The following is a 26,592-nucleotide window of genomic DNA, read 5'->3' as shown; positions in this document are numbered from 1 at the left end:
AGAATTTGGTCTCAGCGCTGGCTGGCAGAAGACAGGGAGAAAAGCGAAAAAAAGGAACAGAGCACAGTATCATTAAACATCAGAGTTGAAGAAAGCCAAATTGTCTTTGGGGAGCAGGGTACACCATGCTCCTGCAGGGAAGTAACACTAGCTGGCAGCAAGAAGGGCAGAACAAGGTGCATTTCAGCCACTTCCCACTATCTTTGGCAGGGTGGTCACTGTTCTGCCTGGTCCTATAGCCAGGAGCGCTGTGGGTCAGGCTGGGCTGTCTGTCACACATCCAGGGCAGGCAAGCGCAACCACCCTTCCATTCCCCCAGCTTCTGCAACCCTCTAGATTTAGTCTCTTGGCATTTTATAATTCTTCATGCCAACGACTGCAAGCAGTCATCTGCCCTTGTTATTTGTACCTGGTTCAAGGTTAGTTAATGAACATGGATACCAACCAGGGAAAACTCTCAGGGCAGGAATGAAAAGTGCAAGTTCTGCCAAATAACAGAGGAGCTTGAGAAATCTGAGGAGGAGAAAGCTAGGCCAGTTTTTTGTCAGATTGAGGTAGGCCTACAATCTTCTGAAAAGTGTGAATGGATACAATAATCAGAAACAAAAGAACTAGCAAGATAAAAGGTACAAAGTGTGTATACAAGGAGAAACAGAACACACAGCCTTTGGATTCGTGGTTGCTGGACAAGTGAGCCCCACTGTTTACTGCTCAACCAGCACTATGCAAGTGCTGGGCAACTTGCCAGCTTGCTTAGAGATCTGCTTTTTCTGTTAAGAAATAGAGCCAATGGCTAGAGACCAGCATTGGAGAGGATTAAGAATCAAATGCAGAAGAGCCAATCTCCATTTGTAAAAACAAAAAACAAAAACAAAAAAGGAAGAAAAAAAAGTTCTCAGGGGCTCTAAAGAGTTCAAAAACATCAGGCCTGGCAGGTACTGTTTGGTGAAAGCTGTGATAATCTTTTTTTATATAAAGCTGGCAGTACCTGGATGGAGTGAAAGATGCAGCACACTCATCTTAGATGTTAAAGTCCTGTCAAAGCATTCCACAACTACACATTTTACTTCATCTGTAGGAACAGAAATAGGCTAGTAAACTCTTAAGCACTTTTAGATATTCTTTACTGAGACCTGAAATTTTAATCCTGCATGGCTTTCAGCAAAGATGGTCTAAGGCATATCAAGCTCCCATTGCCTCTTATCTTTTTGATTAATCATATTTATAGTGTTTATGAACTTAAAACCATCACTGTCCTTGAAAACTGATCCATATTCACCAAAGCATTCTGCTGCTTTGCAGTTGGATGAGGAAAAGTCATTTTGCTCCTAAAACATCCTCAGTGTCTGTGCTGTTTGTGGAACACCTGATCTCAAAGCATCAAAACCAACATTAGTCTGAATGCCAAAAGCCTTCTTTATTCTTATAGCTGGGAATGAGAGACTGGCTTTAAACTTGTATACTGTCCTAGGATAGAGCTGATCTGTCAAGTAAAATCAATAGAAATGAAGCATGCAAGTGGGAGAAAGACATGAAAACATCTCTTACAGCAAAGACAAATGTGAAACAAGGCCTCAGGGACAGAAGAGTATAGACTACATCGAAAACATGCCAAGTTAAGTGATGCTGTTAGTTAAATATAGTATCAGCTGTACAGCAAACCACCTGCTCCGTGCCGTAAGAGCAGAACAGGATTGTAGAGTGCTGCCAACACAGACATTCCCTCCCCAGGTGAGTAGGCTGATTATTCAGGCAGGAGACAGCATCTTTTGAGCGCTTAATATAGTAAAGCATTGAAACAGTAATTTTATCTCAAGATTTTGATGCACAAGTTCACTGTACCGAGAAACCAGGCACAGCAGAGCTGTTACCATAGGAGCTCTTTAACAAATCCTGCCTAGGCTGATGCATCCATGCACATGTACTCTGTACTGAAAGATGGTTATTTCTGAAGCAGAATCCTCCATTAACTTCCACCATATCCATTTACTGCCTTATCGCTTTTTCTTTATCCCCCACATCCTTCAGTCTAAGCAGTTCCAAGACAGTTCAGCTTAGAAAACCAATGATATCAAGTAACACATTTATTCTGAGTTCTGCAGATGCCTCTCAGTGCAAGACCCTGCTCCTGCTGGCCTGCTGCAGAGTATCTAGTGGGTACTCCACAAAAAACATGGTTTGGATCAATAAAGATGTATTCTCATTTCTTCTGAAATCAGTTTTAAGCCACTGACCTCTAAATAAATCACCTGTGGACAGTAACACATTTTAAACACAGTTGATAAATGCTTAAGGCATTAAAAAACAAAAACAAAAAAACATTAATTTTATACAGTTGAAATAGGGCCTCCCTAAAAATATGTTTGAAAGGAAAATGAGGGCATAGTCTGGACAAATTCACATACCAGGCAGAAGTGGTTGTCCTGTCATCCCCATAGGAGCCATCCCAAGGTTGTTCATCGCAGTGGCCCAGGCAGTTGGGTCTGACATCGGCAAGCCCATCGGAATGGAGTCCAGGCTTAGATTTCTGCCACCATCTGCAAAGAAGAAAAAAGTGAGCAAGAGCTCAGAGCATATTTTTCTGCAGGGCATATGTTGCCCAGCAGGGCTCTGAAGTATCAGCAACCAAAAACAGATTTGATCCTGACACATAGGAAAGGGCCAAGTGAAAAAAAAAAAAAAAAAAGTGCTGTTCCTATCGAGTAGAGTATATTTCATGGAAGCAAGGTCTATGAAAACACTGCCTTCCGAGCATATCTAAATGATGGTTCTTCCATTACAGTGAACAGCTCTAAGAGGCCTTGAAGGAACACTGGTTAAAGGTAAGGGGTACCCTTTAGTTTTCTCCAAGAGATTTATGAACTTGGACAAAAATCCAGCAGATTGCACTGGATTCAATAGAGACGACCAATATCCTCTAGCAGAGAATGCTTCCACTGTCATTTGAAGACATTTCTTCCATGCTAAAATGGGAAATGAAGCAAAGAGTAACTTCATGTTTCTGACAACAGCAGTATCAGTTTTACTTACTCAATGCCTGACAGTTACCTGGCAAAGGTAGAACTACAAACGTTATATAAATATGTGGCTTAATATATGCATTCAAATCTTCTCCAGTGATTTAGCTGGGTCAACCATACTTTTAGCTGGTACTTCCACGTACCACCATCAAGATATTCTTGTTCTTTCTGTTTGTAAGCCTTTGGAAATAGAGGTGGGTGCCCAAACACAAAAATCTAGTTTAGAAAAAAGAGCACACAGCACAAGGTTTAATTCTGCATGGGGGGGGGGGGGGGGAACTTGGCACCCTGCAGGCAGAGAGCTGTCTCACATGCCATCCCTCCTGATGAAGCTTTCATGGAATGAACGCTTGTTTGAACAAATTCTGGCTTCAACAACAAGAGAAAAAGAAAACCAATAGCCACCAATAATTCTACTGAAAAACTTCCCAGATATAACTTGAAACTCAGCAGAGCTGAAGTCCCCCATCTTACAAACCTGTGATACAATCCAATGCAAAGAATCCTGAAGCTATCTAGGAAAAGCCCACAGAAGGAAGTTTATTGAACACTCATATAACCCTGTGCTTTCCCGATTCAGTATTTCCATTTACAGTCCCATCCCAGCCCCCTTTTCTACTCTTGGCCTCAGACAGGAAGAAAGAGGTAAGTTCACCTTGCTCAAATGCCCCCTCTACCCTGGTGGCAAGTCTCCGCCTGCACTGACCTGCCTCCTACTAACTATCCCATCCACATCTCACTTTGGCCACCTCTTAAAAACAACAACCACCACACCCACCACCACACCCACCACCACACCCACCACCACACCCACCACCACACCCACCACCACACCCACCACCCCCTTCCTCTTCCCAGTCCCAAGCTCAGCTTAATATAAGCAAAGCCGAGGTCAAAGCCCTAGCTCCATTTCTCCCTCCTACCATCACCGCTCTTTACAATACCAAACACCTCCCCCCCACCCCCCCCCCAAAACCGCACCATCACTTGCTTCACTTTTTACACTGGCCAAGCTTTATGCAACTAGCCAAATGTCCGCATTACATTTAGACTTAACCTACTTTTAAAATATCAACTGCACACATCTGTTTTTTCCTTATCTGACAAATCCCACCAGTTGGGGAGAAAACAGAATATTCTCTGAAATAGCTCCAATATGATGCACAATAGTCAGCACACTCTGAATATGCAACTCAGTCAAGTCAAATATGAGTAAAGGAAGCAGGAATAGAAAAAAAAACACACAACATCCGAAAAAAAGGAAAAGGCAGCTCTTTAACTTTTGGTGATGAAATCTAACTTCAAGCACAACACGTGTTTTTGTAATATGATCACTACCCTCAGTTCATAGGGGTTATGTTACAGTACAATTAGATAGGTGGTGACATAATAAGCATGATCTATAGCACATCATAGCCTTTCAGTGAAGGAAATATGTACTTAATTACAGTATCTGTTCACTGATTAGAGGAAATACCACCACCGTGGACTAAACAGATCATACTGTAACATGGGTTTCATTAGGATGATGTGCTCGCAGGGTGCTTTTCAGTAAGTCACAGAAACATGCTCAAGAGCAACCATTTTGTCTCAACATAAGAACCCTTACAAATTTAGTTCCTTTTGGACTTTTTGGACTTGTATTTGCTTTTGAGCACTAGAACAGGTTACCAGAGAGGCTGTGGAGTCTCCATCCTTGGAGATATTCAAAAGCCATCTGGACACAATCCTGAGCAACATGCCCTAGGTGACCCTGCTTGAGCAGAGGAATTTGACTAGATGATCTCCAGATGTCCCTTCCAATCTCAACCATTCTGTGATTGTATAAATTCTCTAATCCAAAACCTTATCTGTCTGCATACAGCATCTCCCTCAGTCATGTTTCAAGCAATCAGCTGTTGTGACCTGTGGCCCATTTTGCCTGAAAAATTAATGCTGAACTGTCCCAGTTTAACTAATGTGTTTTGGAAGAACTGGGCCAGCACTGAACTTTAGCTATCAACATTCATCTGCAAACAAGAGAGCACACAGGCTACTGCGTCACACAAGATGAGAGACAAACAGAGAACACAGAAGAACATAAATGAGTTTATGGAGTTAGTGGTTGCTATTACAAAAAAAAAGAAAGAAAAAGAAAAGAAAGCACCAACATGAAAGAGAAAATACCTAGGAGAAGGCAGCAACTCAGTAACATCAAGAATCAGCCCATTGCAAAAGGACAAAAGGTACACTGGGGTAGTGAGCATAACAGTGATTAACTTACCTATCTCAAGCGTACCTGTCCCTTTGGCATACTTGTCCCAGTCTGTTACCATATGTATTATCCAACAAATAAGACACCTGTACAGTATTCAAGATGTGCAAGCTCCTGCTCTCAGATCTCTGCACCCAGTAAAAGATGCCCAAATGAAAATAACATTAAGATTTCAGGATCACAGTCTGGGCAGCTGACTGTTGTGTTAACACAACCCATAAGTCTGCAAGGTTCCCCCTGACTGCAGAAGAACTGCCAGCACAGTTTCAGGATCCTGAAAGTCTGCGCTGTTACAGTATGCTGCATGGCTCAGCCTGAGGAACTTGGATAGTCACAGTTTCAGACAGCAACAATCAAATTTTGATGCTTAAAAAGCAGATCTGCGCTGAGACAATTCAACACAAGAGAAACACAGGTTGTCTGCTGCATGTGTGCTGAGCACATGCAAGCAGCACTTCAAACATTTATGGACCTCTAGGCATATAAAGGAAACACACAATATAATGAAAAGAATAAAATGAATTCCTGTCCTAACCAAGTGCAAACAGTCCTGGATGCCTACTTTAGGGCAAGCGAAAGTCCTAGTGGCTACATTTACATCATCTGTACTTCCAAGCTGATTGAAGGCTCTCTCAGGCTCAAATACATTTGATAGCACAGAAGTAGAAGTCACCCCATCCTTCCCAGAGGGAAAAAGGAGGCTCCCTTCAGAGTCCCTTCCTTGTCACAGAGGGAAGGCAGAAGAATTCAGAAATGAGGTTGCAGAAAGATGAATATAGCAGAAGTTCGTAGACTAGAAAAAGCTTACCACAGGTATTCTAGAGAGAAAAATGGAAAGCAATTGCAAAGAGAGAGTATTTCCTACAGACATTATAAAGGAGAGAGTTCATTTAAACACAAATGAGAAGAAGGGGAAGAGAGGGGAGGGAGAAGGACAGAGACATTAGAAGAACAGAATAAGCCCTCAGTCAAGAGACTACACTCCATACTCTCAAAGAGGCACCTCCCATGCTCTTACTACAGGCATCTCAACTGTTCAAAACCATCCATGAACAGTGCTGGACTATTATCTGAAAAGTTACAGATTTTCCTTCAAGTTTCCTTAAAGGATTAGCAGTTCAGGAGGAGAGCTGTACTTTCTTTCTATTCAGTTATATTTCAATCTCTCTTCCCGAAATCACAGCTTTGTACATTGTCTTCCTTCAGTGAGACAGGCTTTCTACAAAACTGTATCTCCGTATCTGGCCCAATTCTACACTACACTTCTTCCTCTTTTGCACATGATCTCTCTCTACAGATGAGTCACATTGATATTTACATGAAGCATCTAATTTATCATCTTCATGGCAAGAGCAGATACCACGTCTCCCCAATCACATTGATAAGCTGCAGTTTTCAACCATAATATAAATCTGCAAATACAGTATTCAGTCCACTTTTTTCCAATCACTCTGACAAATACATGGAAACTTTCTTAGATATCAACTTCTGTACGACTCCTAGTTCTGTTACCATTATAACATCAGAAGTTATTATCGTCTATTCAACCATCTGCTTTTATTACATTATCTTAAAGTCTAATGTCTCCAGTCACTCAGGTTGCTCTGCCTTATAGCTACTATCTTTCATCACAGATATGCTTTTAATATTGAGGTATTGTCCAATTAGAGAAAAGGACAAATCTCCTGGGATAAGTGTAGAGACTCCACAGTGCTAAAAAAAAAAAAAAAAAAAGTTGTTTTTCTTTTCTGAAGGAACAGCAACGGGCACTCATCCAAGGCCATGAAAGCCTGGAATCAAGAATACTGTAAACAGGAGTTAGCACCTGCAGAAGAAAAAGATCTGCCCTTGGGGATGTACCTGACCAGAACTTTTTTTTCCTCCAGCTATAGAGCACATTCTGCTTTAATGTCTTTCCACCGCAGCTGGTTTCAGTCTATACTTAAGTAGTTGCCTTCTCTATTGCCAACCACTGAGTTTCTACATGGCTCACCTGGAGGAATGTTTGCTCTCTTTCTCTTCTTGCTTGGGTCACCTCCATTCTCAGCTGGGCTATCTGACACCCGAGGGCCAGTTGCATTGCTGAACTGCAGAGGTTTGTTGTTATTGGCGGGATCAAAGGACAGCTGGTTTAAGCCTGAAAGAGAAATACATTCAGAGACTTTCTTTAAACTAGTTTGTGATGCTTCAGGATCGCAGTAATAAAAATAAAAAATAAAAAAATAATTTTAAAACATCCAGTCCCAGATACAACAAGCCCTTCAGGCTGCTGGAAGAATTTTAACTCCTGTTTATTCTCCCCAGCTACACTTGATCTTGATATTACACTGATGTAAGTCTAAAACATTACTCAAACATTACAGAATCACAGAACAGTTGAGGTTGGAAGGGACATTTAGAGATCAAGTCCAAACCCCCTTGCTTAAGCAGTGTTAGCTAGAGCACGTTGCCCAGGACCCTGTCCAGCGGGCTTCTGAGCATCTCCAAGGATGGAGTCTCCACAACATCTCTAGGCAACCTGTTCCAGGGCTCAGACAGCCTCACAGTAAAGAAGTTTTTCCTCATATTCAGATGGAACTTCCTGTGTTTCAGTTTGTGCCCATTGCCTCACGTCCTATCACTGGGCACCACTGAAAAGAGTCTGGCCTTGTCCTCTTGACACCCTCCCTTTAGATATTTATATACATTGATAAGATTCCCTTTCAGTCTTCTCTTCTCCAGGCTAAACAGGCCCAGCTCTCTCAGCCTTTCCTCATAAGAGAGATGCTCCAGTCCCCTAATCATCTTTGTAGCCCTTCGCTGGACTCGCTCCAGTAGCTCCATGTCTCTCTTGTACTGGGGAGCCCAGAACTGGACACAGTACTCCACATGTGGTCTCACCAGGGCTGAGTAGAGGGGAAGGATCACCTCCCTCGACCTGCTGGCAATTCTCTTCCTAATGCAACCCAACATACCATTGGCCTTCTTGGCCACAAGGGCACATTGCTAGCTCATGGTCAGCATGTTGTCTACCAGCACTCCCAGGTCCTTCTCCGCAGAGCTGCTCTCCAGGAGGTTAGCCCCCAACCTGTCCTGGTGCATGGGGTTATTCCTCCCCAGGTGCAGGACTTTGCACTTCCCTTTATTGAACTTCATGAGGTTCCTCTGTGCCCATCTCTCCAGCCTGTCAAGGTCCCTCTGAATGGCAGCTCAGCCCTCTGGTGTATCAGCCACTCCTCCCAGTTTTGTATCATCAGCAAACTTGCTGAGGGTGCATTCTGTCCCTTCATCCAGGACATTAATGAAGAACAGGATTGGACCCAGTATTGACCCCTGGGGTATACCGCTTGTTACTGGCCTCCAACTAGACTTTGCATCACTGACCACAATCCTCTGAGCTCTGCCACTGCTGGTCATCTTTGACACTCTGCCAGTGTGTTGATACCCTTATTTTAAGAACCACTAAGGTAGTCAGAAGAAGGTAGTCAGAAGAACAGAATGCCCTGAGTCACTTGGCTTCTTTATCAAAAGATCAGATTTACAGATAAGTTAGGTTTATTCAAGAACAAAACTAGATAGATTTACTTCATTTAATATGGGTCAAAGATATAAGAACAGGACAGTTAAGATTATACATACCACTGAGATCCCCTTTGCTTGTTTTTATGTCTTGGACAGCTCCCACCTCTTTTCTCCTACTGTAACCTCTACTCCATGCTAAAACCTCCCAGCTGAGGAGAATGGCTGCCTCTTCCCTTTCTCCCTCAGCAGTGAGGAGAGGGTACTAAGCAAGAGCTATATGATTTTTTTAGATGTGGTTAGCACAGCTCAATACTAAGAAACCACAGAAAACTTGGTTTCGTATCCAAAATTTGCTGTAAACAGACTCCGATAGCAGGCTATATGTACGCTTTAGACAGAGCTGTCCATCCTATGAACAGCCATCGTCCACCTTAAGAGTTGAGTTACCCACAGAATTTTGGCAAATACTAACATAATTCACATTTTCCTTGCCATTTCCTCCATCAGGATCCTTCCTAGAAGACCTGGAACTTCTAGTCCTCGCCTTTAAAATCTCTACATATTTATACAAAGGCCCATAAATACCAGAGTAAGGTTTCAAAAATAAAAAGAGCTTTTTAAAATTTTCATTTTAAAATTTCATTCAAAACACATTTTGAAATATCAAAATACTCTGAATATTCCTCAAAAATTCTTTTGCTGCACAGAGATATTTTTTGCACTTCCTGAAGGTTTTGAGTCCCCCCATTCCCAGCGTTCCCATCTTTACATAGGACAAGGTATTTCAGCATTGGGTCTGAGCATCACAAGAAATATCTAACAATATGCTTACCATATGCCTAAAGCAAAAGCAACAGTTAAAGATTAACTGTGAGGAGAAATATGATAAAGCAGAACAAAAGCTGCAAACAGGAAAGCAAACGCTCGCTGGTGCGGTGGCTGTTACGTTGCCTCCCAGCCCTGCCACAAATATCCAAGCACTCAAGTGAAACACATGGCTAAAGTCTGGACACCCACATTCACAAAGTCTCAACAGGTGAGCAGTTATGTCAGAGAAGAAAAGTGACTGATTTAGTGCAAAAAATTCTTACAGTTACCCAGACTGTCAGTTAACAAAAAAAAGTTGCAGTGGGAAACCAAGCTGCTCTAAAGGATACAAGCACCACACATAAAGTGAAGTTGCAGAAAACTGAGAAAGTGAAGCAGTAAAAGGAAGAAATCCAACAGTAAAGCCAACAGCATAAATGTGGCCCTGACAGATTTATATAATCTGGTAACTGTAGTCTTCAGACTGCTTCTCCTCCTGAAATAGCTTCTTAGGAATTTATTTCCTGACATCCTCCAGTCTGGCTGACCAAAGTTGTAATTACCTTTTCCTGAAGCTTACAAGGCCAGATCAAACTAAATGGTTTTTTTGTCTCAGGAATCCTCCTGGAGTCACTCAAGTAAAGATCTAAAAGGCACCTCAGATACCCAAATCAGGATCAAGTAAAGCATCAGCACAAGCGACAAGAAATAATCCAAACCCATTAACCCATAAATCCATTATATCTCTACATTTCAGTTTTCTGCACAGTTGAACTCACATACCTGAGCCCGCACCCAGGTCTGAACATCTAAGCATTCCCAAAACCAAGATTCCCAAATTTGCAAATCAGGATGGAACAGCATCCAGCCTCTGAGGTGTTGGACAGGCCTGAAGCTGCACACCACAAGCACCCTAACACTGAGTCCAGATGACAGCACAGCCACAAGGGTGGCATTCAGTTCAGGACGAGACGCCTACATTTAGGAGCGCACATGTAAATAACTACCAGCACAGGAGATGTCTGCCCTCCCATTACAGATGGATGGAGCTCTGATCAACTCAGCACAGCCTACAAATCAATTTAGACTCACCCTAGAATAAATAGCTACAGACTAATAAGCTGAATCATATTCTAAACACTAATGATTGGACTGGCTAGATCTCCTTTGAACAGAAGAGTTGTTTAGATATTAGGTATCTAAATCGATATCTACATGAAAGCCAAAATTTAAACACCAAATCTTGAACCAAACACCAGTCTTGCTTTCAAGACTATTTAGCCATTTTCTACAGACTACAGTGCTTTGAGTGCTTACGCTGAGTGGTAGATCTCTTCAGTGGCCTCTTCAACATCCCCAAGGTGTTCAAGTCCTCATCATCTACTTCCTAGCAGGCAAGAATCAGGTGATTCAAATCTCACTCCTCCTGTCAAGGTATATCACTACATAACCAAGGACAGAAGCTTAATGGAGGCAGAGAGGAACCAGGACAGTCACCATGGGGAACAGAAAAACCTGGATTTCAGTCTCTGCTCCCATCCTCACTCCTCTGAGCACCTTAAATAGTATGCTACACCTTTAGGCTTCTGCAAAAGCTTGGGTGCCTAACTTCCATTTACCAGCATCACCCTACCACAGCCAATTAGTCATTAAAGTGGTTACCAGATCTCTGTGAAAGATCTTATTTATCAGGTCCTAGAAATCAGAAGATGTATGGGAAAACTCAGTTATGAAACAACAGAAGAAGAAAAAACTACAGAGGAACACAGCCTGTTGATGTATAATTGATACAGTGAAAGTGAGGAAAGGAATCAGGTTTTTTGACACAAGGAGGCATGTAAATTAGAGCGCTTTAAAGCACCAAGACAGCTTTAAAGAAATATGCACACGGCACAGTTCGAGTTATAAAAGGACATGTTTGAGGAAATATTGTTTGGAGCTTTTCCTAAGACCACAGTTGAGCATTTCTGGGGAAGAATAAAATAAAATTGATATTACTGAAGCCCAATCAAGTTAGGAGGCAAAAACTGTCTGTTCCACCTTAGTTAGGGGGCAGAGGGAAGCAGCCATCACAATTTGGAGTTAGGCCCCATTCAGACATGGGCAGGGGGAGGCTTTAATGGACTAAACAGGGCAAGACTGGGGGATCTCTAGGGAGTATCCTGAAACAGAGCAAAAAGGCAAACAGGTCCTTAAATATCCAACCATTATACACAGGAAGAAAAGCTTATTATGCAGATTTGAACTAAATGGGACTGCTGAAGTAAAACTGCTGCAATTTCCAATGTATATCCTAACTCAAGGTATTAAACCCATTTCAGGATAATTCTGGCCTAAATCACCTTTTAGATAATTGCCATCCACAGATTGGCGGTGGCCAAAACGCAGATGATGGTCAACAAATTGCATTTAGATGCCAACAGAATGCAGTCCCAACCCTTTATGGTTCTCTAAAATGGTCTGTTTCTCAAAACTAGAGGTAATGAGAAAAAAGGATTTTGTAAACAATTCCAAATAACTTTACCGGAGGCTTCAGAAATGCAGTCGTTCAAACATGAGGTAAATATGACAATAATCACAGCAAATTTTAGAGAGTAGCTACATTGCCCTTCACTGAGCACTGAGTTTATTATTCCATCTTCTATTCAGCACTTGCAGGGATGCAATAATGAAGGGACACTAAAACATTTGGTTTTATTTATCTTTGTCTCAGCAAACCCACTGTAAATGAAAAGTCAATGCCAAAAAAAAAACCTCACCTTTTCCAGGAGCAATGAAGAGTGATAAAAATAGATGTAGAGTGATAAAAATAACTGTATTTCTACTAAAGTATGCATATGTTCTTGGGGGGGGGAATGAATCAGAAAAACTATAGGAGTATCAAAGATGACAACCATGCTGTCTCAATGTATTGATGGGCTGAGACATGGTAACAATTTATACCAAACCATTCTTTAGACATACTGAAAGCCAGAGGCAGCTTCGCGATTTCTGTTCTAGAGGATTCCACTTCCAAGAACTTGTTAATAAATATGGTTGTTGTGTACAGCTGTAAATAGACAGGAGAGTGCATACAGAGAGCCTAAAAGGAGCTCTCCTCTTAGCTGCTGAAAGGTGAGAATGCAGGAAGAAGCCAAACAAATAAGCACTACTCAGCTGGCAACAACAATAGTTATGCCTAACTATGCAAGATGCTTACAACGCTGCTTCTTAAATACCCCAAAGTCAAAATATCACTGAGGTCATGAGGGCTCAGGAAAACAAATCATGAACACAGTAGGTTAAAAATAGAGAGGCTGTGCACAGCAAAGAAATAGCGAGAACAGAAAAGAAGCGATTGTAAGGTTTACCTCTATTATCAAGCTGATCTAAGAGGCGAGATTAAACTCATTTCACACAGGAGGGCAGAGGGAAGAACGGGAAGCAAACAGCAAGCTAGCCAGGTACCACCAGTATCTGGCCTCACATGGACAGACATTGTGGTCTGGCTGTAGAAGACAACATACCAGACAAGCACTCAGCATTAACCAATAGCTTAATGTTAATGCATACCACTTAGGGGATTACTTTTGAAACCACTAAAGAGCAAAGGCAGCTATTTACTGCAATTATTTCCACCAGTTTGAGCTAGAATGTTTGATTATGCTCTGGGGTAAAGGAGGAGCACTTGCATGCTCCATGCTGATGGCTGCAATCCAGAGACAACAGCCTCCAGCAGAGGCATGATAATAAGGTGCAGAAGTAGTGAAAAACTACTTAAATCCTTTGCAAAATTGTAAGTCTTCATTAACGTCCTTTGGAAAAACAAGACCCTTTAGCTATAGGCCAAACTGAGCTCTATGGAGTGCCAGGGAAGTTCTCACACCTATACACCAGCACCACAGCCAGTTAGTCCATGAGTCAGTCATAATAACAGCCTGACCCAACTTAACAGCTTGTGCCAGACCAGAAAGGAGGCAGCCCTGCTCCCAACTACCCAAAACGCCCCCTTCCACTCACACCAGCCTTGAGGCTTGCTGGAACTCTCATGAGCCAATTCAACTCACCACCCTGGCAGAAATGAACACACTTGTTAGCAAGTGGATAATTTTCTGCTAAGATTAGTATATCTAAGTTGCTCACAGAAGGCTCCAACACTAACCCAATTTATATAGGAAACAGCAGAAACAGACCTATAAATACTTCTAAGTACTTGGCATCAGGTCCCGTGACCCTGGCCATACAGCACCTCCCCATGGAAAATGAAGCCTATCCAGACCCTCAGACACTGGTATTAAGCATTCCCCCAAACACGGCTAGCTGAATAGCAATGAATAAATAAATAAATAAGTAGGCACATTCCTGGAATTCACCAAGCCTTATGAAAAGTCCAAGAGCGCAGCTCACTAATTAAAAGCATTCCTGAGGATTTCTCATCCTGCTCACCTCCCATTCCAAAACATCAACTTGTTCACAATCAAATGTTTAAACAGCTGGCTAGGAGCAAAGGGGAAAGGCAGGCTGGTGCAATTCCAAAAAAAGAGTCTTGTATGGGTACAGGAACACTGGTGCCAGGACAGTGAATATACAGAGCTGGAAATGGGACTTGTATCTAAAAGACTGAAGTTCGTAACACGCAAGAGAATGAGGTAGATACGAGTGACAGCCAAATAAGTAATATGGAGACTTTCATTTACCTTCTGTTACTTGTCAGTGGCCTGGGCTGAGCAGCAGGCCAGAAAATGTTGGACGTCCACCCACAAAGATGACTATCTCCAAGGAAGAGCCACAGCAGGAATGCTGCAGTAACAGCTGTAGTGGAGTAACAGTCAGTTCTTCACTTGGACCTACTTATATCAAAGCAGTCACCCAAGTTTTTAATATTGTTTTGACTTGAGTGACATAAATCTTCCTTGCCAGCAAGAGAAGGCCTTCTGCAGAGTCAAAATAACTACAACCTTAAAAGCAGCACTGTCAACATTCCTACTGATATTAATTTGAAAGATCTAGGATATTCCAAACAAATTCACTGCTACTTTAAGTAAATATATAAATAAGCTTTCTTGGAATTAAAAAGGGAAATCAACACAACAAACTGAACTGGGCAGTGGGATATTCAGAAGTTACAGCTACTTCTGAACCCATGTGACAGGCACAGTCCACCTGCAAGCTGCCTGCATCAACCCCTGAAGTCATTCATTTCTTAGTCTATGTCAGTGTCCAGTTTCAGGTGTTGTTGCCTCAAAAGCCAGCTGAGGTCTGGAAGCATCATAAGAGATCTGTATGGTGCCACGTCTGAACTAATAATCCCAGCCAGACTCAAGCCATCTTTGTACACAATTAGTTCAAGTATCTTTTCACCCAGAAAAGTCAAAAGCCATGCCTTTGGAGAGAGAGAATTTAATGAAAGACAGAATACCAAGAACATCCGAGAGAGATGGGCACAGGCCAGTAGGCTGTGAGCACCTGTCCTAATGAATTCTTGAAAGTGCTGTTATAAGTTTAACAACACAGACTTAGTATTAACTTACATGGTATGAAGAAAGCACAAAATAGTTGTTGTTAACAAAAGGATACAAAACCCTTAAAAAAGTGGCCACAAGTTGGACACTTAGAGAGGCGACTTAATTATCTAGATGTTGTGTTATCAAGGGTCCCTCTAGAGAGAGGAGGCATGTAATCCTCCATATCTTCAAGGTAGCTCTCTCTCTTCATTGACTATAAAGGGAGTCTTCATAACCACCTTTTGAACAGCTAAACTTAAGTATTATCTTTTAACACTAGGCTAAAAGTTGGTGTGATTTTGACATACTCCACTCTCCTGCTCAAGCACAACCATAAATCTCAAGATAAGAGCATCATCTTTAGAAGAGCGGATTCTTCCTGCAGCTTGAATATACAGGCATACTGACTCTAAACTGTGACACAGCTGCTGCTCTGCTCCATTAAAAAAAAACAAACAAAAACAGACAATGCTATCCAAAAAATAAGCAGTAGTCTAATGCATCTCATGTCCTGTTGAATTACAGTGATCTGGGTTTGTTACACTACAAATTTCTCACTGCAGTATTTTACATAGTTTCAATTTCAGAGGCTTTTACAAGAAGCTATGGAGGTCTCTATAGAAGAGCAGTGTTTTCAGAACTCACACTGCTCTCAGGGCCTTGATAAAGAATGGCCCACTGTTAAAAATCTGAGCGCATACAATGTAACCCAGCCTTTCCTTCCAGTGTTATTGCCTTGGACTTCACTGAGATTCTTCCTTTTCACTCTTCTCACAGAGAGAAGCTTGGCCGGGGGGGGGGAGGGGGGGGGGAACAACACACAGAAGAGGCTTGGGTTTGGGTATTTTGTTGCTGTTGTTTTTAAACCAAGTAAATTGATGAAACTACTTCCTGTTAGACTTTTTCAGTCACACTTACCATGGACAAGCAGTGCTGTCTGCATAATAATTTAGTTTTGTCAAGGTCACAGCCTCATCAAAAATGTAAGAAATCACATCGGACTAACTATTGAAGTCCGATCAATGGTTCTGAGTTTTCTGCTTTTGGACAGCTTTGTATTGGATGAAGACAAGGAATTGGAGGTCTGCAGTTACACAGTTTCCTGCTGTTCTAGATGACTCAGTACAGGCCTACAGATCCTCAGATCATCTAAACATACAAGCACTGACAGCTTAAGGCAGCCACTCAAGACTTTTTGCAAGCCAGGTCATCTCATAATAAACCAACCTACATATTTTCCCTCCAAAGAATACCCATATACATCGGAAGAACAGCAAGAACTGGTTTGCTAGCATATGGACTAAGGCTTCAAACGCAAGCTTATGAAGCTGACTTTTGATTTGGTACTTAATAGGCAGCAAAAATAAACAGGCATAGTATGATCACAGTGTGCCATGCCAGGGATTTAACGTGCTGCTGCACTCTGAACAAGACAAGGGTGACAGAAGTCCTGCTGAAAACCCCAGAGCGCAGGATCAAGTCATGCCATCAAAAGGGGATGCACTTATAACTGTTGCGACATCGTCAAAAGAAATAAAAGGGCAACTTGAACAAGCTGTGCAACTGTACTTTTTAGAGCCTAAACCTTGGAAAGGCAGATATTACAAGGAAGAATAATGTAAAACCAAAACCAAGATGCTTACCCAAAAGCCACAGAGTAGGATTCAACCAACAAGTGGCAATGTGTCTGCAGCAGAAGATCTGGTCACCCTAGGCTCTCTTTACAATCAACCAACAGCTATCTGCACAGTCATAGCTTAGAGTACAATCCTTCTCATCAAGGAACATCTAAATCAGCCTATGTTTGGTCAAGGGAACTACGCCACAGGCAGCAGTAACAACTCTTCGTTCACTACAGAGCGAGACCAGAGCTACCAGCTCAGACTTGCTACCATGGGGGAAGTAAACCCCAAACCTACAGTCGGGCACCTCAAAACAGCAAAGCTGTTAAAAGAACATACCAACTGTGATGCATGACTTACATTACAATAGCCACAAACTTCTTGCTCAGTATGAATGACACAATAGCATGTGACATTGCTAATAGTATTCAAACAGTCCACCAGGAAAAGTAAAGCACAGTCTATGGGGCAAAAAGCATATACAGCAAAAACAAAGCACTCTTGGTTTCTGGTTCTTTGATAAAGAGGTAAAACTGAATAGAATATTTTAGATCACATTGCAGTGTCTTGCACTCCATCGATTAACTTCTCTCTTTGAAAACAGGACTTGAAACTACTTGGAAGTATCATTAGCATGTCTGAAGCCATCCCAAATGAATCAAAAGGCCACTCAAAATTTCAGATATGAATAAACAGCAGAGTGGACACCCACAAGGATTGGGAAATCCAATCATTCCCTTCTCCAGCAGTACATCCCAAAATCACAGAATAGTTGGGGTTGGAAGGGATCTCTGGAGATCTAGTCCCCCCCCCTTGCTCAAAGCAAGGTTAGCTAGAACAGGTTGCCCAGGACTGCATCAAGTCAGGTATTGACTGACTATCTCCAAAGATGGAGATTCCACAATCTCTCAGGACAACCTGTCCCAGTGTTTCACCACCCTCACAGTTAAAAAAAAAAAAAAAAAAAAATTAACAGAATTTTCTGTGTTTCAGTTTGTGCCCTCCCTTGACCTGCTGGCAACACTCTTCCTAACACAGCCCAGGATGCCAGTGGCCTTCATTGCCACAAGGGCACATTGCTGGCTCATGGTCAACATGTTGTCCACCAGAACCCCCAAGACCTTTTCTGCAAAGTTACTTTTCAGCAAGTCAGCCCCTGGTCTGTCCTTGTGTATGGGGTTATTCCTCCCCAGCTGCAGGACTTAACATTTCCCTTTGTTGAACTTCCCGAGATTCCTGTCAGCCCATTTCTATCCATTTATCAAGTCTACACTTCATCATTTTGTCTATAAGGATGTTATGACAGAAAGTTATGGATCTACTACTACTACTAGGTGTCATCTTACAGTTGTGAAAGTTTCCCTGAAAGAGGAGTTCTACATAAATGGTGGATGCACCCCCAAGTCAGTAACACTAGCTGAAGGGCAGGTTATTCCAGAAGCGTGTTGATAGCCCCATTCAGAAAGTTAACTCTAAGCCATAAGCATTACAGCTTTGGTATCAATCTTTACAATAATACTACATTTTGAGGTTTCCCTCAAAAAAAAGGAAAAAAAAACCCAGAAAACAGAAAACAAAAACAACACTCCTAGGACAATTCTCAGCTTTGCTATGTTCAGCCACCTTTTCTCCTGACAGGTCTTCTACAGAGACAGATTCCTGTCAACCCCAAGTGTGAGAGAGCAATCACAAGTTGTCCTCTCTACAGTACATCTAACCCCTCATGTTGCCCAAAACCACACAGAGAACAAATAATGAGGTTATACACAATATTTTTGTTACTGATCTTTGTCTCTGAAGTCCATAAAGTTACAATCATTTTGATGTACAACGGTCTAATTCATGAATAAGATACCCCTTTCTGGTCTGAATACTGAATTTTAAGTAAATCACGTGCAGAACTGCCAGATGTTCAGCAAAGATCATAGCAAAACAGACTATGGCTTAAGCACAATCACACAGCATCTCGCAAACACTCAGGAAGACAGAGATGATGTTCATATATAATCACCTTTCCATTTTCCCAGCCTGACAAAAGGTTTCACAGTTTGGGTATACAGCATAACCTGAAACAGAAACATTAACATTAACCTGGTCATTCATTCCACTGGGGCAGAAAATAACTTCCTTGCTCAAAGCTGGGGCATGAAAGCTCAGAGTTGTTCAGCTGTCCATACCAAAGCAGAGAGAGTGTGAACCAGAAGATGAGAGATAGGAGAGGAAATACCAGAATGAAGCACCCTCCTTCCTGGTAAAAAGCAGAAGCAGCAGCTAGAACCAGAAACCATAGTCCTAAGCAAATAACTGGAGCAAGAGGAAAGGAGGTGCCTGGGACAGCAAGGAGAAGTTTTGCCAATGGCAGTGGGGTGGAAACATCCCTAGGCACTGAAAGCTTCTAGGAACAACGTCATGAGGTGCAGTACCTATCTATCACAGGCAATACATCATATAAATCCTCTCAAAAAATGACCTAAACCTAGCTTAGAGAGTAGACTACCCCTCTGTGAGGGGTAGATGGAGAACTCATACAAACTGCCCAAGGGTAGCTGTAACATAAGTTACAGTTCAGGGGTTTCTTTGAAGTCAGGTGAAGTCCAGTGACATCAACAACTATCTAAAGGGCGAGGACATGTTCAGCTCAGCATCACTTCACCAAATGCATTTCTGATTACCAAGGTCCATGCAATAGCTGTGAGAGATGTGGGGACAGCACAGCGAAAACATCATAAAGACAACTGGAGACACTGCAATCCCGCGACAACGGACCACAGGCTTGCTCCAGCCATTTCACAAATATCCCACTTCCAAAAAATTTATTATTTATGGACTCTCCATTAAGCGTAATCCGATATGCTCTCTAACAGATGCAACATTTGATCCCTAGACGTGAATGTGGCAGCATTTTTGTGCTGGTATAAATTCACGGTGTCAGATTAATGCTCAGCTGCGACCACAGTGCATGATTAAGGCACTAGCGCTAGGAACCCAGACCCAGATTCACTGTGTCATCAAGCCAGGGCTTAAGCTGTGCTATTGCAATTTTTTGTGGAGCCACATCAAGATCAGATCAGTAAAGAGGTCAGAGTTAAAATCCTCATTTTGCTCCTGCTGGAAGGGTTTGGCTTTTGGGGTTTGTTTGTTTTGGATTTGTTGTTTTTCTCCAAACTCAAACCATGTAACAGTCATATCCTACCGAACAATCCCAAAACAGCTACATCATACAATGAGGGGACAAGAATATGAAAAAAAGCTAAAATTACTATAGTGCCCATAGGTTTCTGGAACAAGAGATTCACTTTCCTATAGCTTTTTCCCCAACCAATACGTCAGAGACAAATGATGCACTTACTTAGATAGTGCTGAGGTGGCAAATATATCTCCTAATGCAAGGATTCACAGGAAGGAAAGATTTAAGGAGCTAAAATGCTATTGTTTCAGTACAAGTCTGAAAACATACCAAACCAGGTGAAGAGAGAAGGAATGTTAGCACCCTGACTGCAAAAATTCATTCCAATTTATTGCTTTTTTTCTTCCAAATCTATCTTTTCCCAACAGAAGAATGGTTTTAGAGCTACCCTTCTCATTGCATATACTCTTTTATTGTGCCTAGACATCTTCAAAAAGGTAAAAATAAGACTTTCTTGGTTTTAAAGCTAACCTTTTGCATCTACAACTTAATCACTATATGCAAAGCACATGTTGCGAGTGCTGTGGAAGAGGAGCATGCTATTATCTTTGAGCAGACTCAGACTAGATTTCTCTAAGTCAGAAATATTCAGAAGCTACAGAAACTGCAAGCTGATAAGATCATTAACTGCAACTTTATTTTTTCTTTGCAGGCACAGGGTAAAACCAGACTAGCTCCTTCACAAACTAGAAACAAAAATGAATTTATTTTTTGTGTGGTGTTGTTTAGGATCAGCACTAGAGAGGATGCAGTTAACCCACACACGATAGAGCCTGGTAAGTCCTCCAAACAAGGACTTCAGCGTCCTAAGAGCTACTTTCATAGGCACTTTCCCCTGTGTTGTTCCAGGCCCTGTGAGCAGAGGAAGCCAGAAGCTGCTGCTGCCATACACAGCAGCCAGTTACTGACAGTCTGCTCAGTCTATAGAAACAGTCTGTGTGTAGACACTTACTTCATGATACACCTCTGAGCCTTCATGTGAGCAGCTATGATTGGCAGTAATTCCGTATATACAGGTATCTTCTATTCCCAAGAGCCTGGGGAGAGCCAGCACAAAGGCACTTACCAGCCATCAGCTGGAAGCTGGCTGGGTCTAAGTGACTCAGGGCAGGCAGCCTAATCACCACCTGCAAGTGTCTGGGACCTTCCAAGAAGGCAGGAGCTATCATCCACAAGTCCTTCTTCATTGGGCATGTACAGCACATCCAGCACTGAGAAGCATGACATCTCAGGAAAGCTTTGCTCTCACTTCTCCAAGACGGAGAAGAAGTAACTGACCAGCAGGAGAAAAGAGTAGCATTAAGAAGTGGGCAACTGAGGTAGCATTAAAAAGAACAGAAGTAGTATTAAAAAGTGGGCACTTTGCCCATTGCTGTCCTGCAGTTTGGAGTTTGCTCCAAGAATAAATCAAGCCAGAGAAAAGTCTTCCAATACATGTTGGAGTATATTTTTCAATAGCTCAAATACTAGAATTGGGTGTTATTAAACCCCTCATTATGTCAATTTTCCACCCTACAATTGGTAAATACCATAGACAAGCAACCACTTTCAGCATGGATTGCCTCTGTTATACCGTTTCTCTGAACTGCCATTCAGCTTTAACTTTCAATCCATATCCCGCAGGACAGAGAGAACATGCACAGAAGAAAGCTGAAGTTGCAAAAACACTCCTCTCCCAAGCACAGAAAAGGATATTGAAAGCTAGAAGAATCAACCAATACAGCTATGCGGATAGTCCACAGCATAAGCACTTTTCCTTTGCTCTGACCTTAACAAAGCATCCTTGGCTATTTTGAGGTGGTCGACTTGGGAAGGAAGGGACCAGCACAGGAGTGGACTTCAGAGTTACACTGAAGCTCTCTGGAGAGTCAGCTGGGAAAAGCAGAAATAAGCAGAGCCAGTAAATTGCAGTGAAGTGCCATGCAGAAGCTAAGAGGGAATAAAATAGAGCTTTTGATGAATGTCAGACTGGTGTCAGCAGTTCGAGAGAACCACATACGGCACAGGCTTTAGCGCACCCTTCACCTCCAGGCATAGCCAGTCTCTCCAAGGATTTTCAGAACATACTTTTAGAAGCAAAGTATCAGGAGTTGCCACAGTGCAGTGACTAGACCCATCAACTGGACTAGAAAATGTCTTAATTCCTCACTAGGAAAATGGATTGAAGAAAAAAAAAAAAGTGATGCTTAAAGATAAGTAGGAAATAACTATCAGCATGTCTTCCTCAAACAGCAGCATCAGGAACAGCAGGTTTCTGCAGGAGGTCTTTACATCTGGAAGTAGATGCTGAGTTGCACCTATTCACATTTTAAGGCATATGGCAATCTCCTGCTGGTACTAAATAGCATTAATACTGCACCGACTTGCCTATCACTTTAGGCAGACATTGATTTGGGTCTGTGCTGATGCTATATATGGCTGTAGCTTTCACAGCACAGGTTTAGAAAGGGCCTGAATAGAGACAGGAAAGATCTGAATGTTCCAGGCATAAATCAAGGGAAGTATCTATCCTTACTGCGTCCTGTGCCAGGGCCTTGACAGCACTTCGTTTTCCAACTACAAGCTCCTGCTAACAGAACTTCGCCATTTAGCTTTATTTACATTAAAGATCAGGAAAAAAAAAAGAAAAAAAAAAAAGAAAGAAAAAATCACCTTATTTTTAATTGAAAAGCACTGTTTTTACACATAATTCTTCTTACCAACAGCTGAACATGCTGGCAACATTTCTACCCACAAGGTGAGTTTATACAGCTCATTGTACCTGGGCTTTTATGGCAGGACCACTTAAAACAGTACCTCAACAAGGTTTACGCTTCAAGATTTTGCAAAACAAACTTCCCTGATGGGTTTATGAACATTCAATCAAGTGACAACACAAGCTCTGTCCACAAGTGCATGCTCTAACAGCAATCTTGTACTACTGTCATTTGGACTCTCAAACATTTCCTGATGTCCATCTAGTTAATAATAAAGCAGATACACAGATCCATGCCCCAAAAACTCAAAAAAAATAGTGAGCAGAACCCTGCCTTCCATATACCTAAAAACATTTTTTAATCTCACATTTAAATAGCATATATAGATTATACCACCAACCAAGCTTTTGTTTCACTTGCATCAAAGAGAACTTAAGAACGGAGCTGACACAGGCTTTACTATAAATATGGATTTACCTTTTGCCAACATTGGCAAATATTTGAAACAAAAATTGTTCAACCTGAATAGCAGTCCCTTTTTTGCATGTTTAGAAATACAATTTAGAAAAACTAGATGCTAGAATGCAAACTGCTATCTGTACTACCTACCTAAAGAAATGCACTCCAGAAGAAACTGAAATACATCCCACATCTCAAACTGCAACAATCATATAGAAGAAAAAGACAAAAGAAAACTGCAAGGAAAGGAAAGGAGAGAAGAAAAATAACAAGGCTCTGAAGTTACATTTTGATGTAAAACCATTTGCTTTCTGAGCTGACTTCCCAAGTTAGAAACTACTACTGGGATTGTGCATTCTTTTCTACTGTACTCCTGACTTAAATGTCATGGTTAGAGCTTTATAATTATTAGTTTAACAGATAAGCATTTGATTTAGAAGATTCCTAAGCATACTGAAGCAGCAGTCATGCTTTTGATAGCTATCTTGTCAATCCCATATAATCCTATATTTTAACAACGCTCACCTAGAAAGTATCACAGAAAAAACACACTTTCAAGAAAAGGAGACAAAACATACTTTACCTGTGTACTGTACCAGAAACATGGCAAGATGCTGATAATATTTAAGTATTTCAGCCAGTTTTCCTGCCACTCCCAGCTTTTTAAATTTTTTTTAAACGGTGGAGTTAACAGTTCAGGTCCTACACAAGGCTTCTGTTTTAGCTCAGCTCAATGCAAGCCACTGAGCTCCAGCACTGAGCACAAAAGGAAGGCGGATCCTAATGACAGTAAAACTACTACTTCACTTCCACAAAAGCAGGCAGTGAAAACCCTGGCATCAAGAGCATACACAGGTTGGGACTAGAGCTTACAAAGTGCTGCCGCATATGTTACCATCAGTCTCCACTGAGTGACACTTATAGGCTGATTCTTGAACGTGGGGGAAGGAGGAGAAAGAGCAGGTGGAGAAGTGATTAGCAGTATGTACATCTGAATTTGCAAGGGATTTCATACATCAATGCTTTAAGCACTGGCATGCAGTTAAATAAACCTATTTGCATGCCTGAGATTAGTTGCCTTTGCACAGAAAGATTAAGTTCCAGTAATCCTTGAAGATAAGAGGCACACAGCTCACTTCCCTTCATTCTGGAAGCTCATACTCAAAAGAAACATTAACTTCAGACAAGCTAATTATTCTAGCAGGGCACTGTAGGAAAAACGAAGTTATGTTCTTTGACGACATGATATTCAGCCATACTTAGGTAATACTGTCGTGTTTCCAAATAAATGGTGTCTGTTCACCGATCACAGCCAATGCAGAGGCAAAAGCACAGAGACTTGACCAAGTCACATATGAGCTGTGTTGAAGTAAAGATTTTGGAACATTTTGGTTTAGCATTGTACAAACCACCCCCCCACCAAAAAAAAAAAAAAATCAAAGGAAAAAAGTTTCTTTACCAGGGTGTGTATACATGTTTACAGATACACAGACACACAATAGTCTTTGCTTCCCTGGGATGCACCAGTCCTCACAAAGCCTGTATGCCCTACTCACCCTGCCAGCTTGCTACATATTCCACAGCACAGAGCATTCTTAGGATACTCGAATCACTCAACCAAATCACCTTCCCTTTCAACCCAGTGTCCAGAAATTGCTCAGCACTAACCCTTGGATTTAGAGAATGTATATAGCTGGTACTCCGGAAGCTAAGGTGTACAGCACCGAGCCTCAAGGCTCAGAAAGGAGTCTACTTAATCATAGACAGTTCATAATTCAAGCATCCAGATCCCTCCCAGTAGAGACAGAGATAAAAGGACTCTCTCCAGAGGCCATCCCGCCAATGTCACTCACAGTATGCTCCGAAAGGAATTTTTGTAAATTTTGCCTTTGTAAAAATGCTCAAAGGCTCAGATTTTGATCAGAAATACATCTAGGAAAGGCTCAGAGCAGATGTCTATCTCTGTCTACACCGGTTTTAATTTCTATTACCTCAGCAGAATTCTTTAGAAGCAGATCTGTCGCTCTCTATTGATAAAGGGATGCTAGACTAATGGAAACTCTGACACAGACTTACTGCAAAAAAAAGAAAGAGAGACATGTCCCAGTGAAAATGCCAGTAGAGCCAGTAGCAAGAATCATCACAAAATCCTACTGCGAAAGCTAGGACTGCTCCCCAAACAAGGGCCTTGTAGAGGGGCAGAAGCAGCCTACAGGCTGGGAGACAGCCACAGAAGCAGGGTGAGGACCAGAATGGCTAGGTCTTGGCTGACAGAAGAGCAGCCGGATGTTGTGGGAAAGCACCACTTTGGGATGGACACATTGGCACTGGAAGAATGTCAGCAGAAAAGTTGGGGATTAGGACAGAAATCTCACACCATCTTTGGAAGGTATACAGGATGCCTCTCTAGCAACACCTTATCTTTGAAATTACTTGGGGCTTGAACTTCATCCCTTCCATGAGCTAAAGTCACTAACACCAAGAACATGACCTTAAACTAAGAAACCTGACCTTACAGTGGCTCAGACAGAGCTTTCAGCAGCTTCACACAAGAGGCTTTTTAATTAGAAATTACTAAACTCCTCAAATATAACATTAAGAAACAGAAAAAGCAACTAGTCACCCTCCAGAAAGGGAAAGATATGAAAGGCTGAAGTAATAAGGAACCAAAGTTTGCTGGACAAGCACCTACCTCAAATTGTAGCACAGCAATGGGATGGCGCATTACACGCTAAGGGAATGTTCTACAAGCCTGAAAAATACAGTGTCTAATTATTGGAGCTGTGCAAGCAAAACACTGGGGAACTAGAAAGTGGCTGTGTGTGTGCAAATCTGTCACAGTCGGAGCATTTTTAGGGATTCGGGCCCCTGGAGAGTTAAACACCCACTTTTGTCTGGTTACTGGTATGAGTGTGCTCAAATCTAACAGCATTTGCTACGCACAGTGTTACCTTAAAAGAACAGACCCAGCTTGAGTATGTACAAGCTGAGGTATGTGGCTGGGCAAGGCTGAGTTTGTCAGGTATCCAGAAGAGACAAGAACATAACCAGTTACAGCTAGGAGGTGAGAAGCTGCCATCACCTTTCCCCCGACCTCATAGACCAGCCGTTCTTGGAGAGCCAGGCTTGTGTAAGAGGCAGCCAGGCAAGCAATTTCTTTACACTTCACCAGCTTTTAAAAACCTGCCTGTAGACCCCATCTGTGCGAATCATCATCCTTCATTTCTCCCCCCATTTTGATTGTTTAGTTCAATCTCCACTGAAGCAAAAAGGCAGTATGGAGACTTCAAATAAAACATTAAATAAACCTTCCAAAACAGCTTTCCCTCTCTCCCCCACAAAACATCAAGGAACTGACTACTAGAGATATCACCACCAGCAAGAGTTCTCTTGATACTCTAAAAATTTCCAAATGATTGCTGTGTGCTCTGTGCAAAGCCATGCTTTTGCCTGGGACAAGCACACGCTGCAAAGAAATTACCACACATGACGACAAGGCCATCTCTTCCACCTAGCGTTTCTGGGCTGCGGCTCCTCAAACACACCGTAAAGCGGGCCACAGA

The 26,592-nt window shown here is 42.0% G+C and overlaps 1 protein-coding gene across 5 annotated transcripts in view; it reads right to left on the bottom strand.

Annotated features, from left to right (window-relative positions):
- ENOX2 (ecto-NOX disulfide-thiol exchanger 2) overlaps positions 1–26,592 on the bottom strand; it is a 69,826-nt gene that overhangs the window by 42,480 nt on the left and 754 nt on the right. For 3 of the 5 annotated variants that reach the window (XM_067304499.1, XM_067304500.1, XM_067304501.1), the window contains exons 2-3: positions 7,268–7,411; positions 2,406–2,537 (exon numbers count right to left, since the gene is read on the bottom strand). In XM_067304499.1, coding sequence (XP_067160600.1) covers positions 2,406–2,537; positions 7,268–7,411 — 276 coding nt within the window. Of the gene's footprint in view, positions 1–2,405; positions 2,538–3,675; positions 3,722–7,267; positions 7,412–18,698; positions 18,716–26,592 lie in introns of those variants that run through there. The other 2 variants (XM_067304502.1, XM_067304503.1) reach the window with 2 other exon arrangements.

This window comes from Apteryx mantelli, chromosome 13 (assembly GCF_036417845.1).
Source record: "Apteryx mantelli isolate bAptMan1 chromosome 13, bAptMan1.hap1, whole genome shotgun sequence".
NCBI lineage: Eukaryota > Metazoa > Chordata > Aves > Apterygiformes > Apterygidae > Apteryx > Apteryx mantelli.
The sequence above is the reverse complement of the archived record's forward strand: the minus strand, read 5'-3'. Positions and strand labels throughout refer to the sequence as shown.